Genomic DNA, 20,082 nt, shown 5'->3' on the forward strand with positions numbered 1-20,082 from the left:
AATGAATTTAAGTGGAACTGACTACTGTGTACGTTTGACTTCTGTTTATGTATGAAACAGACAGTTCAGTACACAGTGTTTTCTGATCCAGCATCGTGTAGAAGCCGGTACCTCAGGGCTCATCAACCTGGAGATCTAACACGCTTTCTCTATTTTCAAAACACTCATTACCCGAAAAGATTATCCCTCCAATAGACCACTGCTCGCAGACAAGGGGAGGTTCCCAGATGTCCAACCAATCACCGTATGCAAGCCTCTGCCCGACACAAAAGAAAACTAGAAAATAAGGAATATGCATGACCTGCTGGAAACCCCCCCGAATTGACTTGTTGCCCCCCTGGAAAATAGCCCCCAGTGGCACGACCAGGGCACAAATCATGAACATGCATGGGACAAAGAGTGGAGGTATCCAGTACATTGGCCTTGAGACTAGACAAGACTGACACTTTTCTTGTTTACCGCCTATCGGCCGAACAGATGGTTGTCTTATTTGTCCACACCCTTTCTTCCTCCCGTCCCTTTCTGTCAGTCTGGTCCTGTCAGGGGCTCCACCAGGACTAGCCTATCAGCCTGTCAGCGAGGCAAGACCAGAAGCAGAGCGAGGAAAGCTGAGTTTTATTAGATCAACACACGCCTCTGACTCTCAACGCTCACTGCTTCTCCCAACCACCAGCACTTTTTCATGGAGCTCCTTTGGCAATGAAGGGACGCACACACGGTCAACCTGTCTCCTTCTGCATTTTTTTTGTAGACCCAAGACTGCCGTCTTCTCTGCGGGGACTTGGACTTCCTGATGTCATGCATCGTATCCGTAATCATGGTCAGATCCGGTTCTGATTTACTGTTGTGCGTCTTAATTGTTCCAGGGAGAATGGAGCCGGGTGACTCGGCACGCCGGAGTTGGAGAGAACGAGCATCCAACGTTGTTTGCGTTCCCTCTACGCGGGTGGCAAACCGACTCCGACCTTTCCTATTTACGCTCACGTCTTCGAACACCCCCACCCAACCAGCACTCCACCCGATAGTACAGTCAAGAATCAAAGATTTTTCTTTCGTAATTTGTTCTCGGAGCATAATAGATCATGTTCGAAAGCCTCTTCCAGGGATATGATTTAGATTTGCTCGAGGTGGTCCTTCTTTTCCCGACCGTGAGGCCTGTTATACGTCTCTGAGGTTTTGTCCTTTTGTCTCCATTCATCAGATATTGTTTTTCTCCCCTTCCGAGAACGCGGTCCAGCTTTCACTCTCTGGGACCACATAGCTGGCTGAGCCTGTCTGGTTCTGGGCTCGGGCTGTTGTGTTGCGAAGAAGTATGGCCTCCGCGGAGCGAGAATGTAACATGGCTCTGCCGATCTCTGCCAGTTGGATGTCTCCGATACATCTTAAAATATCCTCTGTTCTGCTTTAGTTCCTGAGGAAGACAGATGAACCTGGGAGAGCAGAGCCCAGTTGTTGGCCCGGTTCTGAGGTATTTGTTACAGGCAGAACATGCTGGTTGGCGTAGAGAGACAGGGAGGCGGGGGGGAGACGGAAAGGGAGAGAAAGACGGGACAGAGTGATGTATAGAAAAAGATGAAAGGAGAAGTAGATGGAGAAAGCCTTCAGTTCTCAGCGTTCCTCGGTATAAACGGTAATTTTGGCACCAGATCTCGTCTCCGGACCAGCTCTCCACTCCTAGTCCCATTCCCCTTTGTTCCCTCCCTCACAGAAACCGGAGCAACTTATTACGTGCCAAAAAACAAGTTCCAGAGCTTTGATATTGCCCCCTGTCATAGCTTTTACAATATTTATTTAAGTGATCAAAGGATACCTTTAACATAACAAACAGGTTTCTAGAGAGTGCTGGCGTCGCTGAACAGACAAAATCACGCCAGGCTTGGTCAGGGTTAAAGGCTACAGTCATGGAAAAGGAAAATATCTGGTATTGTAAATAATGTGGTTAAACCACCCAAAGGAAAATAATCTAATACGGGCCTATCTGTTCACCGCTTACTGGGTAGAAGATAACTTTATTGAACAATGGAAGCAGGCTAGACATGTCTATACTTGTTGTATAGTAAGTAGGATTTCAAAAAAATCGGGTAACATTCCAGATATTTTCAGGTTTCCAAAAATCCTGATATCAGGGGTCAATAAACTGAATCCTCCATCTGTAATTTCTGGAATGCATGTTTTGTTACCAGAGTTATGCACCCTTAAGTAAAAGTAATTTGAGGTAATTGTGCTCGTACACTTCTTCAAAGAAAGTCTTATCTTCTTGTGCCCTTTTTATAAAAGCCCTTATTGGCCAAAACGGATCTACAGTGAGTACCGGGGAGATATGTGGTCTGTATGGTAAGTAGTTAGGTGAAGTTTGCTATGCACATAAATGGTCATAGAACAAATGTTTGGTTTTGTTGTCTGGGTTGGATTCAGACACCGCATTCCTGAAAGGTAACGGCAACCGAACTGTCTCCTCTCCTTACTTGATCGTTCCACTGACTTATGAAAAGTGCAACTTGGTCAAATTGATTTTGGATCTGAACTTATTATACATTGTCAAAGATAAGGTTTAGATTAAGTTTTCCTAAATAGGTGGAATAAGAACGTTACATGCAGTTGATTTAATCTTCAGTTGAAGCATTACAAGCCTCTCATGTAATGGGTTACAGTATTCATGCAGTATTTTGTCAGCCTTGGTTTTCTACTATAAAACACCAGAAAAGGTCCAAAAAGTAAAACCAGCTCACCATGTTTTACGTTATGACTGGACTACAGCATGTTCAAAGTGTTTTGGGGAAAATATTTAAAGGAATAGTTTTAACATCTTGAAACGAGTTCAGTTCACTTGTTGAGGGACAGATATAAATGAATCACTTGAAATAAATGATTAATGTCAAATTGATCATTATCCGGATATTCTTTCATAAAAACCCTAACAACTTGGTTTCATTTGGCTCAAACATCCTTTTTAGATAGTATACTTATTTCCTTTCTTATCAGGGATGAATGAGTAGGTGTCATTATTCTGGGCATCTCAAGTTCAACCCTGTCATGAATACCTTCACAACAAAAACACTGTCACATTCTGCAGTGTCAGATCTGGATTATCCCCTGTTTTCCTTAGGAAATCCACTCCAGTCTGGCGTATTCCCGCTCTCCCTCTCCCGCGCTATTCTTTCCCCATGGTCCGCTCTTCCGACAGGGCCAGGAGTGTTCGATTTCGCCCCAACAGGACGCTGAGGGTCCGACTATCCCTTGTGAAAATAAGCTGGGGCATTTAGGAAGGTTTGGGAAAAGGGGCTAGACTACTGGAGCGACATCAGGGAGAGTAACGTTATTCATCGGGACAGACACCAGACGCTGACCCAGATCCTCTTACCGTTGGCTGGGCGAGCCGGCCTGTCCCCGGGCGAGGGCGTGCCCTGTACCTGTTTATCCTCTCGTCATGGCGACATGGTTCAACGTGTATTCCAACCCACAAACAAAACGAGGTGAGACCACAGAGACGTGTCAGGACAAGGGTCTGTGGTACTTGACTCCATACAAGCAGCTGTAATGACGTAACGTGTGGGATGATCCTGAAACAAATTGAGCCCTGCCTTGTCCCACCTTGCCTTGCCCAGGGAGGATGACACTATACGGAAAAGCCCGGCCAAACAAACTGATGTACGCAGAGTCCAGGCTAATGGATTATTTTCAGTTAAGAAGCCCGTTGAGTTACTTGAAACCTTTTCCGGAACGTGGCTGCTGAATTTGAGTATTACGAATCACCATATTTTTTTCCGAGAACACACAACTTGTTAAACATAATTGCGGACATAATTTTTGTTTTGTGAACATCAGTACAATAAGGTTCAATTTGGGTCATTAGTTGATTTCAATTTGGGTCATTAGTTGGTTATGAACTTAAACCTTCCTTGGTCATTTAGGTCTTAATTAGGAACTTCCTTTTTTCTCCACATCTTCCCATGGCAGAACTGGCTTAATGAGCTGAATATATGCATCATAGGACATCGACTTGTTAGACTGTCCATATTGCCTGACCCACAAACCACACCTCTAGAGGGAATTTTACCGCAAATCATGCAAATGCATTGCTTTACCGTGCCTAGCTCTCTGTAAAGGTGGGTTCTTCGTTCACTGCATTTGTTCACTGGAACCCACTAGATGATGAGAGGCTAAAAGGGAGTGAAAAAGCACAGTGCTTCTTCCGTAGGCTGCGGTTTGGCACAGAAAAAAGGCTGAACCAAATCCAAGCATTGGGAGCCATGAGTAGGCTACTGGTGGCACGCAATATTCCGATGGTCTCTTTTCTGTTCCTGTTCGACTGGGGAACTGATAGTCAGGAGCCCAGGCACACGCATGTGGTTCTTTTTGTTTTGGGTGTTCCTACTTTCTTTCTCTGTTGTACTTGATGTTAGCTGTTTTTTTTTTCTTCCTTCCAGTTGTTTGACAGGATGCCCCTCCCCCCAGTGTTTATCTTGCCCTATTCAACGTTGACAGTGAAGGCTTCATCACATTTACCAATATCCCCCTGCTCCCCCGTTTGTCCCCATATGTTGAGATTATGACACGGCTGTCACCTTGCACACTGTACCCCTGTTCCTTTGTTCATCTGTTTCCTTCTATGGAGCTGTAATCCTAAACCATGACACTGGTACTAACCCACCACAGGCTAGTACAGTCTCCTATTAGGTCTATCTTTTGTCCCTGGGCCTCTTTGTCTGTTCTAGGTGTGACTCTCTTAATGTCTGTGGGATTTTCTGTAGTGTTGGCATGGAATCGAGGTGTGCACAGACTTTCTTTCCTTCAGTCGTCATCATTTACATTTGTGTTCCACGGTTGCATGCACTCTTATCCAGGGTGACTTACAGGGCCAATTTGGGTCAAGTGCCTTGCTCAAGGGCACAATGAAAGATTTATGTTTTTGGATCAGAAATTAGAACCAGCAAACTTTTGTTCACGGGTCCGTCGATCTTGACCACAAAGCTACCTGCAGCCCCACATTCAACATATCATTTCACATAATAAAATCTTGAAAGAACCAATGTTACCATGCATTGATCGATTAAAAACATTACTGACTGTTCTGGTGTCTAACATGGCGTCTAACATTGCATTTACACCATCTTCACTATATATACCCCATTGTTTTTACAGGGTTGAGAAAACATCAAATGAATGCATCACTAAGCGTCTCTTTTCTTTCTCTCTCTCTCCCCCCTTCCCTCTAGGAGTGGTACGGGAGTTGTCTACCAAGTCGGACAGCAAGCTCAAGTCCATTTCTACCACGAGGCTTAATCCCCAGCATCATCTCTGGTACAGACAATCTCAACTGACAATATAATGGCTCATCTTCACCATCTCCAGTCATTTGTATTGAGAAGTAGGCCTTACAGTTTCATACACTAAGTGATACCTTCAGCCTGGTGCTACTAATGTTCCCCATTGTCGGAATCCGTGCACTAAATTTGCGGTTAAACCACATGCTAATGTGTTACATGTGTTAGACATAAGATGTTCAGAAAGCGCTAATGATTCATCACCTCTAACTGGAGAAAAAACCCAGCAGCGGGAGGTCCTTGGAGTTCATTATTTTAATCATGTTTCCTATCGTTGCTGTAAAAAAGAAAGTGGCGACAACTGACTGAGAAACCACAAACAAAGCATTTCCTTTGTCCACTTACCTACAGCCCCAAATTCACATAGGACATTCTTGAGCCCAAATCAATGTTTTCGTTCTCACTGTAACATACTTTTAGATTAGCCCTTTTTTGAAAGCATTTTGATCCAGCGTCCTGCTGTGGGGAGTGACATACAACCCAACGCGTGGTGAATATGTAATTGATTTGTATTTCTTCTCTCTATGTCTCCCCAGGTCTTTAGTGTGTGAAGACACACAGACTGATGAGGAAGATGGCCAGCTACAGTTCTTCTATCTCCTAGCTTTTCTACATCAAGGTATGTCACCGAGGTTGGCTATTAACAGATAACGTAACCTAATATACAAAGTCATTTTGTTACCCCGGGTTACAAAAAACATGTTTTACTTAGATTACCTGATCAAGGCAGGTAAGAGAATAGCGTCCCAGCTTTTTGTATGTCTCAATTTAGTAATTCTGAGCCAAGTATTTAATAAAGAGCACTCCAATTTCAGTAAGTGTGTCCAGGCCTATTTGTAAAATGTACTGATATTATTTCCCCTGCTGAGTATCAGTAGCCTAAATGTGTGTCTGTATTAGTTAGGGTGGATCTAGCTAACCTGGCTTCCGCAGTGGTGAATGAGACTGTTTAATTTATTTTTTTATAAACCCTTTTTAAAGCTGAAATAATAGCAGCAATTGTGAAACATAATTCATTACAATCACTGGTTTAGGTTGGCAGTCAACATAACTGGAATCATGCATTACTGTTTACAGTACCACCATTACTGGACCCCTTTGTTGCTTATAAGCTTACATTCAGAGTTAGAGAAACTGTACCTGTAATTAAAAGAGAATTCACCATAGCTCACATACTTAATGTATTAACTACTAATTTTACCAATAATACATTTCTGTGATTAAAAATACAACTCCAACACAATCTAGAACGAGCAAATCTGAATTTCGCTGTCGATAAAGACTCATTCACGTTTCGTTTGGCACCAGCACCTAATGTAAGTAACTACAGCCGATCATGTTTATATCTCCTGTACCTTGCTAACAAACAACACAACAAACACCTTGTTTAGTTTTCAAGACACCTGCTGGTAGGAATGTTGCCGAAAGACATCAATATAGCATGGAGGCTTAGCAAATTGGCTAGATACATTTTTAGGATCTTGCTAATCCTTCATTACAAATCCCATTCCCACTCTCCTTCTGGACAAATGTGTCTTAGACAAAAATCTCTCAAACACTATACAAACCATCGAAGGGTCCCCCCGGGTGAAATGCACCTTTAAGATAAAACATGGGTTTTTCTTCCCAGATTGCATTTAGGCAAAAGTAAATGAATATTGGGTCAAAACTAGGACAGCAGGGTTCAATTTGGGTCTTGAGGCAAAACAAGTTGAGAACCACAGATGGAGTATGTAGTGTTAAGAATGGTCAATGACCGTTATGCAAAAAATGAAATATTTGGCATATAACGTCAAGGCGGACGTTGCTTGTTTGTGTGCAGATGTTTGTCTTTGTTTGCCTGTGTCAAGTGAGTGTCTCTGAGAGAATTTGCCTCTCTAGCCAAGCATTGCTGCAGTACTTTGGAGCTTCAAGTTGTCTAAATGTAACATGTGCCGACCTGCCCCTTCTTTCTGGGTCAAAGCCTTTCTCAAACTGTGTTTTAAGTGCTGTTTTGTATTTCACGTGTCAAAACGCGTGTGGGAAACCAACGCGTGAGGGTCCAGTACGCCGATCGGTCAAGAGACCGCGTGGCTCCACGACACTGCCACCATCTGTGGAGGATCACCAAGTCAAACTGATCGTCCAATCACATACAGGCTTGCGAGAGCCTGTATGTGATAGTTCATCCTCTGACTGTTTGTTCCTGGTTTAATGGAGTATATGAAGAAGGGATGAGAAGGAGAGGGCTGGAAAGAGAGGCAGCTGTTTCTCTATGGGCTTGCTAGGAAGATGTGCCAAAAATAAAGATAAACACAGTACAAGCCAAGCTATTTTGATAGATACGAGTTACTTCAGAAGGACCAAATGTGTATTTTCTATGTCATGTATTTCTTTTGTTTCTTTGCTAGAAGACAGCGTTACCCCTCTGACGGTTCTAGCCACCCGAGAAACCCTGTACCTGCTCAACGAAGACCACCAATGGAGCAAGAGCTTGCCCAACCCTTCAGCCAATGAGAATGCAGAACCTTGCAGTGGGCATTTCACTGTTCAGGAGACTCAGCCAATCAGCTGCCTCAGCTCTGTCCATCTATGGTCGTCTGATCCATGCAGAATGGACCTCAAGCTTTATGATGAGGTGACACTAACAAAGAAATAGTCCTTGGTCTTCGATCAAGACCTTCGATTAAGTGCTTATAGACCGCATAAATGCTACGAGCTTAAGAGAAGATTGCAAGATGCGGTTACACACACACACAATATAACGGTTTGCTTGTTTGTTTTGCGCGCAGATCGCGAAGGAGGAGAAGACGTGGTCGTTGCAATCTGACGGCGCGGAGCTCATCCAGGGCCTGCTGGTTTGGGTCAGAACACAGTGGGAGAATATGTTTGGAGTCAAACTCACAACCAGCACCACCCAGGGCCCACGACCGTGAGGGGGGGAAAAACCTGTCCATAGTACGGTGTCCGTCGGTCTCCTCACCCCTGCTACGCTGCCTACCAGCATCCACTGTCAAACTGTCCCTCAGTATGACAACGTTTACCTGTTGCAAAGCCAACTCGGCTTGGCTTTAAGGTTTGGCCAATCGTACAAAGGCACTGGTCTATTAATGATCTCATCTGAATCCCGTCCAGTTTATCACACTGCCAGCGCAGCCAGTCGGAGAGATAGAGGGGGCCTTGTGTTTTAGCCAGCCCCGCCGAGTTCAAAGGCTGGTTTATACTCGGTCTAACGACATGTCTGTGGACAATTACTGTAGCCAGATTCTAATTGTCTGCAGGCACGTGGTTCAGAGAGGGATGAACCAGCCTTCGTGCTCAGATGCACACTGAAGACCGTGTTTGAAGATGTGAAAGGGGTAAAGAAGAGGGTGAGCCATGTTGCTTTCAGAGGGGGGTCAGGACACAGAGGGAGATGGGGACAGGCAAGGATGTGAAAGTTTGTGGTCATTGTGTGTGTGTGTGTTTATGTGAGGGTTTATATTTATGTGTGTGTGTGTGTGTGTGTGTGTGTGTGTGTGTGCATGCATGTGGGCGCGCATTACCAAGGAGGTTAGGCCAAACCTCTACAGGCAAGCTCATTGGACATCAGTTGCCCCGGGCAGTGAGCTGTGACATCACACGCTTGGCACAAATCTCCTCTGGCCATCCCAGGAGGCCCTCCTCTGGACACCTCTGATGTGACACTTCTCTTGTTCTCCTTTTCTTTTCTCTCTAATCAGGGACTGTTGATACCTCCATTCACTGTGTGATTATGTAAACGATAAGGGCAACCCAAGCAAAGAGTCGCAGCCAAAGCACTAAATAGGAATTGTGCAGATATACCCGTGGGACTGTGGTATGAATGGGTTCTCAGTCACCTGTTTTAAAATTGGAGATGCTCATTGCTTTGCGGTTGTCTGCTTAATGTGTGTTCTGTCAATACATCTGTAGCATCTGTTTACATATTACGCAAAAGTCGTGAGTGAAAATACCTTTTTTGATGTCATGTAGACCCAGATAAAGAAATGTACCGACAGACTTGTGTGAAAATGTATTTATTGACTATCAGCACTGTGTGGAGGATAGCATTTTATACTTTGTTAAATAAAAATATATACATATGTGGTAAAATACATCCTATGGCATTTGTACATCCACATTTTGATATCTGACCTTTTCCCCTCCAGAGAAAGTCAGAGAGGACACATTCTCTCTGGAATCATGCAATTTGGGTTTTTTCATTGTTTTCACACTGTCAGCCCGACATCAGCCACCAGACCACAACCACAGCTATTCGCCCCACCCCCAACGACACCCTAATCCTCCACAGATGAGGACAGAATCGCTCCGGGTTCCACACAAACACCAATGACCATGACATCCAGTCACATCCCACCCCCTACGGTCCCTCAATGGAACATTTTACAATTCCTAACATTGCATTGAATAATATAAAGACATTTACTCACCAAGCGGCGTTTTCCATAGCAGTAGCAGTACAAATTGGAAACCGTTATAGGGAACAACTGTGAGTGTTGATCCAATCCTGTCACAGCAGGGCTCAGGAGTAATGGAAGGAAGGAAGGAAACAAGGAAGGAAGTGCTTTACAGTCTTCAAGATGTTGAATGATTTCCTTTCAGGACGTGGTGGGATAGGACTATATAGTGTTTTTTCACAGATTATATATAATTTTTTTATTATGACATTGACTAGTTGCCAGATTTGCATCGGAGATACAGTGTAAACAGGTGTAAATGTAAATGATCGCACATTATTTGAGGTTAGATGGGATACTTCAACATCTACTCCCTGCGTGTACAAAGGTCTAAAAAGGATGTCTCACCCAATGTGTACTGGACCGGTTAACGAAGGAAGCATGATTCTGTAGATCCTTCCAGCTCCATAATGAGCTCCATATTTTGTAATTGAGAAGCAACTAAAAACATGTCACAGAGTTGTGTTTACATATTAGAATAATTATATTTAAATGAAACTGTCACAACAATTGTTGCAGTCTCAATTTGCTCTATTTGGATCAAAGCAGTGCATCAAGCATTGTAGATATGTACAGACACTAAACAAAACAAACACAAATTCAGCGTTTAGTCAAGAAAAAAGGTGGCCTCTGCAATGCACAGAACTAGTTAATTTGTTGTAGTTTGTCCCACTACCCCCCACCCTAGTTCTGAGAAGATATATACTATACAACCCAAACGGAACCCTGTTTTTTGGTTTGTTACTTTCAACCATGTTTGAAAAGGCATCTGGAAAGGAAAGGCATCTGGTGTCACTGTCATTTAACAAGATGGCTTTATCCTGTTTGTTTTCCCTGAAGACCAGGAGTCTCTTCAATGAGCACTGTGAATAACATTTGGTTGTCAACATGTCCCCAGTCAATCAGCACCCTTTGACAAAGGTAACGGGGTGGATTAGGAGTGGCATATATTCCACATAGCGCACTGGGCTTGAGAACGAATGGAATTGCTGCATTTAGACAGGCAGACCGATTCTCGTCTTGTTCAAGTCGGATGTTGGATGAACAACCAGTCAGTGGAAACCTTTTTTTAGACTCGGACCGCCTATGTTAACACGTAACCCTTACCCTGTAAAATGTGTTCTGTTATTCCAAAAAAAAAAAACGTTCATTTGGCAATTAAACCCTCGATATGTGTTTTCTGGGATTATTGAATTTAAGTGACCACGGTGTATTACACTGCTACATATGGCAAACATCAGATGTTGGCACGGGCCTATGCAAGCTGTACGGAGTTAATTAAAAGGATTTAACAGTAGAGGAATGTACACACACAGCCCAGTTTAATTGTGTGAGCATGTGCGCTGAGACCAGCCAAAATACCAAGCATGAGTTGAGGCAGGTGCCTCAACTCAAGATTGGTATTTTCTATTGCACTTCTGAGAAACTCGCTTTGACTTTGGGTTGAAGACGCTGGAGGCTTTGCATCTTGCAATGTTAATTACATGATATATCCTGTCCTATCAATTCGATGCCAGCAGCAGCTGATAATTTTCACCAGAGCCCTGTGGAAATAACGATATTAAACATAGCTAGTGTAGTTCGCTTTTAGAACGCGTACGGAGGGCCAGTGTAGAATCCCATTGAGTCAGAGTTACGCTGCCGACAGGACAAGCAAGAAGTGTACTCCTTCTCCGTATCTACACGATCATCAAGACGGAGCAACTCACCGTTCGAGGAGAACTCCCGTTGTCATGGTTCATTAAATATGTCCCTCGCTCATATTTTATTTATTCAGTAGACTAAATTATGAGACTTAAGTAAACTAGGCCTACCTCAGACATTTAAAGCAGATCTTTTTTTGTTTTGTTTCATCAATTTCCGACTTTGTTTAATGAACCCTAGATTCGCAATTCCTATACCTCGAGAACAGAAATTCCCAGACTGAGAAAAAACAGCTCTGATCATTGATTTACTAGAAATCAGGATGTAAACAGTAGTCAGAAAGTAGCTATATCTCACATTTCAGATAAGGACCTCCTAAACGGGGCAGGCTTACGTGGAGGTACGGAGGGCAAAAAAAAAAAGTATTTTGTGACTATTCTTTTGTCCTTCTCCAGTGTTTGGGTCCACGACATGGACTTAGGGGTCACATGGTATATTACAAAGCACCGAATGGGTTAATAAAGAGGTGGTTGTAGTTGAGAGAAAACGCGGAGGAGAAAGTTTGGGTGCCGATAATTTAAAGAGGCTACGAGAGCAACTAAGTCCAAAGACAAGCAGGACCACTTTGTGAACTAAAGGTGAGTTTTCTGTGCGGATAACATTACATTGGAAAAATTTTCCAGGTTCGCAATGGCTTAACTTGCAGTTAAACGTACCAGTATACAGTACATGTATTTCAAAAGTTGTTTCTTATCAATCCCGCTTCAAGTTAGTAAATTTGTGTACCATCTGTTTTTTTTTGTCATTCCCATCGTCCGTGCGTCTGCATGTTCAGAAATAGCTATAAAGTTAGAATAGTGTCATTGTGCAATTTCTTGGGATATTTTGTAGGTTTGCAAATGTTTGTATCCATACACCAAGTTTTCAACTGATAATTTGTTTAACTGTTCTGATTCAAGTTGTTTAAGCTTTTGTAACTTTCCTTTCTGGTATCAGGTGACTGGTCAATTACAACAACGTATTATTCAGTGTGTATAATGAAACCAATTACATTGATTCAAGTTATATTATTTTGAAGGATAGTTTAAAAAAAAGGTGTTGCTATTTTACACTTTGGGCAGTCTTTCCGCGTGTATATTTAGTGCTAATGGTCAGCGAACAAGCTTAATCTCAATTATCTGTCTCATTAGCCTTGCGAGCAAACAGCCACAGTTCTGAGTTACACTGTGAAGTTCAATTTTTCGCGTTTGTAGGTTAGGATTTGTTGTCATGTGTGACTCAGTTCATGCAGTCAGTGGTTTCTTGCATGTGCCCTAGGCCTGCACGGTGGACCATCACTGTTTTTGGTTAAAGGAGAAGGAATGTTAACTCGCTGTGCCTTGACCGGATACCTTCAATGTAAGGCGTTCCCATCCCCCCCCAGTCTTCACTGGCTTTTTAACTCCTTTCTTTGCAGTAGCCATGTGTGATTTTATTTTATTTTTTTGGCCTGTTGTGTGAACTTTTTTCCCTGTTTTGGTCAGCAGGTCATTGAGAACTTGAAGAATGTTTGTAGGTTTAACTTTACACTCCCTCTCAGCACTGATGTAATAGTTACCTTTCAGGCATAACCTAGATAGCCATCATTATTGGTATAGTTACTGGTGCTCCCTAGTTTTACTAGACTAAATGACTAGTCTAGGTTGTCACTGACTCAAGCAGGGTTATGCATTGCCTATCTGTCCACATCTCTACGAGTTCTTCATAGCAAAATGGTTCTTTGGCTGCTTTTGCATTGTTTCTTGTGTTACAGTAGACAGGCTATGGAGCTTTTGTCTTGGCCTTGATTTACTAAAGATGGAAATGGTACTCATGGGCAGATAATGGGAACTATGTACGTTAATAATATGATTCTAAAGAGTTTCTAAGGGCTGACGCTATCATGCACAGGGCTTGTACTCTAAGACTGCTGTGTTTTGATAAGTGGTTTGATTACATGGACAATTATGTAACTGACATCCTTCTCATCGGATAGCCAAGTGACACAAACTTATTCTGGAGTCAAGAGGCGATACTTTCAAATGGAGAATAATTTCAACTACATGAAGCAGTATTCTGTATGTAATTGAAACATAATCAAGGCCTACCGTTGCAACCATTGATTTTTCTGTTTGGGCATACCATTCTTTGCTTGAAAGGCACAAGTTTATACAGGACAAACATGGGTACGATGGTAAGCTGTTATTAAAAAGAGAAAAATATGTATTCCAGTATACACTGAAAACGTCTTAATGCAGTTATTTGATCTACAGGTATCACCCCTCAGCACCAGTTTAGCATGGTTGAGGTTCCCTAGCTACACATCAGAGAAACTTTAGACTGGCTATGTAATCCCAGTCATCTTCAATGTTGGTTGTCCTGAATGTAAGGAAGAAACAAGTAGCGCTAGGGAAACCAGATTTTATGCCAAAAGATGTATAGACTCCACCATAGAAGATGGTCAGAGGGGAGGGGGCCTGACATTTTCATTGAATTTACTTTGAGAAAAGACAAGGAAACAAGGCAACGTATTTGAATTGGATAAGAGGAGCCAGTCTCAGATCACTGAGGTTATATTTTTTGAAGGGGGCTTATTGAGCCAACGTGCTGTGAACTCTGTGAACTACGATATACAGAGCAGGGCCCATAGACGTGCAGTGTCTCAGAGGAGTGCTAATCTAGAGTCAGTTAAGCCTTTAGAAATGCTGGGTGAATTGCAGCCAACAGACACAACAGTCTGTCAACTATTTAATTCTCCTGTTGTGATTTTTATACAGCATGACTTTATACTTATAACAAAGTGAATGTGAACATCATTGAAAAGCATTGTGGAGAATTGGAACTGAAATGTCTGTGTTCTACCTGAATTCAAATGGAATTGACCCTAACACCAATTGGCATTGTGGCAAATGACTGGGTGCTGGGACATGGTGCCTATTCTGGGAGAGTGAGCGGTCCAGGCCCTTTTACACCAAGGTAGAGGCGTAAGGGCTTGGCAATGCCATGGGTACAGGGTGGAGACTGAAGTGGTTTGCCCTCAGGTACTACCACTAGATTAAGATCCATTTAAAAGTATCCCTGAGGGACTTAAGACCTGTGATGTCATACCATGGTGTACCGTCCCATATACCATGGCTATCAGCCAGTCAGCACTCAGGATCCGATCCACCCGATTTACAATGTCAGTGATATACCTATTTAGTCATTTAGCAGACAGTCTTACACAGCATTACTTTGTGCATTAATATTGCTAGAGAAGAGCTTTGTCTAGGCTACCTGGTAGCTGCACTCCTGTGTGGGGGGGACATCCAAGAGACCCGAGGTGGAAAAACAGAGTTTTGATCTATATGCTAGGGAGGTGCAGTGATCAGCAGTCGTCCAGTTGTGAGATGAGGGACCGCTGCCACTGTACAAATGTTTTTTTGTGCACACTGTCTAAATAATGAGGTAGATACGTATACACTATGCCATTTTTGATCTCAATGTTTTGATCCAGTCTGAAGAGGCATAATATTTTTATTGGGACTGACTGGACTATGTGGTTACAGGTATTTGTATACTGTAGTTAGTTTTTACTGATACCATGTTAGCCATTTTCAAATTTTCCTACCGACAAAACAACTTCCCATTGAGGCCTGAGGACAGGCTGTTGTGAAAACCAGAAACCACACTCTTGCTAAATAGTTGACTTGGAAGCCATTTGACCAGAGAGGATTATAGCCTGGGTGTGGGACCTGGAAGATGTAACATGCTTCTCTGTGGTGCCACAGCACTCCCACTGGGTTGGAACATCACCTGACACCCGCCCAGGCTCTGCTGGTTTGAATGATGACACGTCCCTGTGTTGTGTTGTTGTACGTGTAGCTGTGAAACGCGGTCATTGATCATTAGGTAGGATTGGTGTGCCCTGTTGCTGTCATCAGTTGTTGCTAGGGGTAATGAGGCCATTTTAATTTAGCAAAATGTAATTCAAATGCACCTTTTTAGGATTTGTTTTAAGTTCGGTTGTTTTACATCATAATGGATTGTCTGTTAGTTTTGTCAGGCTTATTCTGGTTACTGGCTGATCGGAGTTAAGGTTTATTAGAATCCCTGTTAGCGTCTGCCAAAGGCACCCGCTGCTCTTCCTGGGGTGCCAACAAACATGTACAAAGGCATATTACAACACACTGCAAGATGTCACAAGCACCACATACATACATTGACAGAGTGCATGCAATACATCTAAACTATGTAATCCAGTGTATCAAAGCTATTCACATACTCGTGGTCTACATAAACACAATGAATTGCTCATACTATTTAAATACAAACATTCTTCATTTACACAGTATCATATGATTCAAGCATATTTTTGGTTTACTATTTACTCCTATTAAAAAACAGTTCCCTTAAAGTTCATGTTTACTTAGCAAATGCTGCTTTAATAGTTTTTCTGTTTTAAGTTGTGATTGTGGATAGAATAAAGTAGGGTACATGTTAAACTAAAATCAGTCACTAATGAGAGATTAGTTAAATAAATTTCTACTCATGGTGTCCCTGGATTCCTAGGGGATGCTGGCATATTTAGATCACATGTCAAGCAGCACAGTCTAGCCTTGACCCTACACTGCTGTGGTCTACTTGGTGCTAAGTGACTAGCCTTGACCCTACACTGCTGTGGTCTACTTGGTGCTAAGTGACTAGCCTTGACCCTACACTGCTGTGGTCTACTTGGGGCTAAGTGACTAGCCTTGACCCTACACTGCTGTGGTCTACTTGGGGCTAAGTGACTAGCCTTGACCCTACACTGCTGTGGTCTACTTGGGGCTAAGTGACTAGCCTTGACCCTACACTGCTGTGGTCTACTTGGGGCTAAGTGACTAGCCTTGACCCTACACTGCTGTGGTCTACTTGGGGCTAAGTGACTAGCCTTGACCCTACACTGCTGTGGTCTACTTGGGGCTAAGTGACTAGCCTTGACCCTACACTGCTGTGGTCTACTTGGGGCTAAGTGACTAGCCTTGACCCTACACTGCTGTGGTCTACTTGGGGCTAAGTGACTAGCCTTGACCCTACACTGCTGTGGTCTACTTGGGGCTAAGTGACTAGCCTTGACCCTACACTGCTGTGGTCTACTTGGTGCTAAGTGTCTAACTGCTGCCCATCCTGGGAGGCTGTAGCAGATGTCTGTGTGTAATTGTAGTCCCATATGGAAAACCACTGGACAGGTGTCCTGTGTGGGAGGAAATGTTTGATATTGGCAATATTTGAGTTTGCTTGGCGACTTCCAATATTCTGCGTTTTAACATCTTGTGCCTGTAAGAAACATGACCTACTAATACCGATTTAAAAGCCAGACCGAAAAAGGCTACTAAACCATCCTTCTTAACCCTCCCCTCAGAGCTGAGAGCTCCAAGCCGGTTGTCGCTATGAGCTGGAGCTTCTTTACGCGTCTCCTGGACGAGATCTCCAACCACAGCACGTTCGTGGGGAAGATCTGGCTGACGGTGCTCATCATCTTCCGCATCGTGCTGACGGCCGTGGGTGGCGAGACCATCTACTATGATGAACAGTCCAAGTTCGTCTGCAACACGATGCAGCCTGGTTGTGAGAACGTCTGCTACGACGCCTTTGCGCCGCTCTCCCACGTTCGATTCTGGATTTTCCAGGTGAGTCAGGCCGACGTCGCTCGCTTTCTTCTCACGCTTGCGCAAAGAACCTAATGTTACATGATCATTTAGACGACCCCAAAAAATTACATTGATTGCATACGCCCTTGTTCCTCGCTTCGATCCAGGTTATCCTCATCACCACGCCCACCATCATGTACCTGGGCTTCGCCATGCACAAGATTGCCCGCATGGACGACAACGAATACCGGCCCGCACGCTGGGTCGGGAGGAAGCGGATACCCATCGTGACCCGGGGAGCCCAGCGGGATTACGAGGAGGCCGAGGACAACGGCGAGGAGGACCCCATGATAGTGGAGGAAATCGAGGAAGTGGAGAAGGACAAGGAGAAGAAGGCAGAAGGTACAGTGAAGAAGAGCGCTAGGTTCTCGGCGTGAAGACAATGTATACCGAAACGCCGGTGTCGGTTTCCTTCGCTGATGCTGGATAGAAAGTTGTCATTGAGGAAGTTGCCTAATTCCTCACCTGTGTTGTTTTCACTGTTTGTTCAGGCACCCTGCGATTAAGTTAACGTTGTTCGTCTTCTCACCCCTTTCAGGCTCAACGAAGAAGCACGATGGGCGGCGGCGGATCGCCCGCGACGGCCTGATGAAGGTGTACACGTGCTCGCTGATCTCACGCATCGCCTTCGAGGTGGCCTTCCTGTTCGGACAGTACACCCTCTACGGGTTCCAGGTGGCGGCCTCCTACGTGTGCACGCGCTCGCCCTGCCCCCACACGGTCGACTGCTTCGTGTCGCGGCCCACCGAGAAGACCATCTTCCTGCTGGTCATGTATGTCGTCTCCCTACTCTGCACTACCCTCACCCTCTTGGAGATCCTCCACCTGGGTGTGGGCGGCGTCCGTGACTCCCTCCGGGGGCGCTCCCGAAAGCCTCTTCTGCCTGTGGCCCGAGCGTCCATTGTCACCGCTCACCGTACCGGCCAGGGGCCCACGGCACCGCCGGGTTACCACACGGTCCTGGGGAAGAAGGACCCGTCGGGAAAGCTGAGGGCTGAGTTGAGGGAGCCGGTGGCTGGGGACTCCGGGAGGGAGAGCCTAGGAGACGAGGCCACCAGCAGAGACATGGAGCGGCTGAGAAGGCACCTGAAGATGGCCCAGCAGCACCTGGATCTGGCCTACCAGAACGAGGAGGGCCAAGGGCCCACTTCCAGGAGCAGCAGCCCAGAGAGCAACACTACCGCAGCGGAGCAGAACAGACTGAACTTCGCCCAGGAGAAACAGGCGGCGGGCGGTGACAAAGGTATTGGAGGGTGCTGCCAATGTTGAGATGAGCAAGTCTTGTGTTATGTTCTCATACGGTCACGCCCAGATGCTGTTTAATTGATGCATCAACCTCATTTCGCTAAGGCTAGCTGTAACCTGTGGTATAAATTCTAAAAAGGGAAGGTCACCTATTTTACCTAAATGTTTATAGAATGTTCTAATTTAGTTTTCTTACAGAGAAAATTGGTTGTCATGCTGTAACATGCAAAAATGTCTAAACCATATGTAAAAAAAACTACTTATTTGGAACTTATGTGTTAGGGATGATTTGCGTTTATCGTCCTCCTTTTTAAAGCATTTTGAACGTTCCCCCTTTCTACATTTTGTTTTACAGTACCGTTGGTCCCCCAGAGAGTAGGGAACATGTACCCAGTCTGACATGTTGTTGTTTCTTAGGAGTACATGCCTGAATCCTGCCTCTTAACGCCTGATCTGCCGTCTGCCTGCCTTTTCTTCCCCACTGGCCCTCTATGGATTGAGGAAAACCCATGGGAACACAGCCGGCTACTGCGGGAGACTGTGTGTCTGTCTGTCTATGTGTGGTTTAGTTTTGGGGGGGGGGGGGGGGGGGGGGGGGTTGGTGTGCCTTGCAGTATTAGGGCCAGTGCAAACTTTCATGTAAAGCTACAGAACATCTCCGTGTCTGACTCGCTTGATTTGAGAGGCTTCCAAATACTTTGGTCTCAAGTTTCAGCTTGCTGAAACCCCACACCCTACCTTGGCAGCACATATAGCCGAAGCACAGCCTATGTAGTCAACACCCTGTTTTTTGTTGTTTCTTTTTTTTAAAGTTGTTTTTCCGCTAATTGTTTTGTGTAATTGCGGTTATTTCATTCCTGTCTATCCCTTAGTGTTGGTCAGTTTGGAGTGTACAGCCCAGGGAACTCCCAATCCAGAATAGCAATACACCTAAAGTGTGTTTTGGAACCATTTGTGTTTTACTTCAGTACTCTTAATAGTATGACATTTCATATTTATGAGTACTGTTCAAATATTAATACGTATACTTCAAGTGTGTAAAAATGAACTCATTTATGTCCTGCTTAAGTATACTTATAATACAGGAAGTTATCATTCCTTTGTATTTCAAATATTATATTTGAAGTACATTCAGAGAATTATAAGTGGAAATGGCATTTTAGTACAGTCTTGTATAAGTATACCAAAGTATAAAATAAATACAACCATTTTAAAGTATACCTGTTACTATTTAAATTGTAGTTTTTTAATACAATTTTAAAAAACTACAATCGTTTTTAGTATTTAGTGTACTGAAGTACAAAGTCAGTGGTGCCAAAATAATATACTTTAAGTATACTGCTTTTTTGGCTTGGGTTCTCATCCAGTCGGAGCTTTAACTCAAACTCCTTTCATACCCCCATATTGACAAAGATTACTAGTCAGCCAAATTAAGACCTAGGCTCACAAAGGTCCTAAAAGCCTTTATTGCACATGTTAAGTCAAGGTTTGTTGCTGGATAGTGTGAAATCCCAAGAACACTTGCCTGAGGGCAGTTGTTTGTGTCAAAGTGCAGTGCTTCAAAAATGTATTTCTTAATTTCAGACAAACGGTACAAAACCTTTCTTTTGAGTTTTAGTGACTTAGTCATTGTATAGTTTTGACATTCAATTTGAGTCATTGTATATTCATTACAAGAAATTGGCAGAAATGTGATAATTCCTGGGAAATGCTTGAATTCTG

General features: G+C 43.8%; 2 protein-coding genes across 4 annotated transcripts in view; both read left to right on the forward strand.

Moving 5' to 3' along the window:
• Positions 1-9,321, forward strand: part of stk11ip (serine/threonine kinase 11 interacting protein) — a 33,238-nt gene extending 23,917 nt beyond the window's left edge. Inside the window, exons 23-26 of one of the 3 annotated variants that reach the window (XM_010893136.5) lie at positions 5,217-5,301; positions 5,861-5,943; positions 7,715-7,941; positions 8,096-9,321. In XM_010893136.5, the coding sequence (XP_010891438.2) occupies positions 5,217-5,301; positions 5,861-5,943; positions 7,715-7,941; positions 8,096-8,239 (539 nt within the window). In that variant the 3' untranslated portion in view covers positions 8,240-9,321. Of the gene's footprint in view, positions 1-866; positions 3,417-5,216; positions 5,302-5,860; positions 5,944-7,714; positions 7,942-8,095 lie in introns of those variants that run through there. The other 2 variants (XM_010893137.4, XM_010893138.3) reach the window with 2 other exon arrangements.
• A 2,049-nt stretch (positions 9,322-11,370) lies between these two features.
• LOC105023722 (gap junction gamma-1 protein) lies at positions 11,371-18,947 on the forward strand. Its single transcript, XM_010893135.5, has 5 exons — positions 11,371-12,063; positions 16,827-17,094; positions 17,223-17,457; positions 17,654-18,358; positions 18,778-18,947. Exons 2-5 carry the CDS (start codon positions 16,855-16,857, stop codon positions 18,789-18,791), a joined length of 1,194 nt encoding a protein of 397 aa, XP_010891437.2. The 5' UTR covers positions 11,371-12,063; positions 16,827-16,854; the 3' UTR covers positions 18,792-18,947.
• Positions 18,948-20,082: the final 1,135 nt, after the last annotated feature.

This window comes from Esox lucius, chromosome 22, assembly GCF_011004845.1.
Source record: "Esox lucius isolate fEsoLuc1 chromosome 22, fEsoLuc1.pri, whole genome shotgun sequence".
NCBI lineage: Eukaryota > Metazoa > Chordata > Actinopteri > Esociformes > Esocidae > Esox > Esox lucius.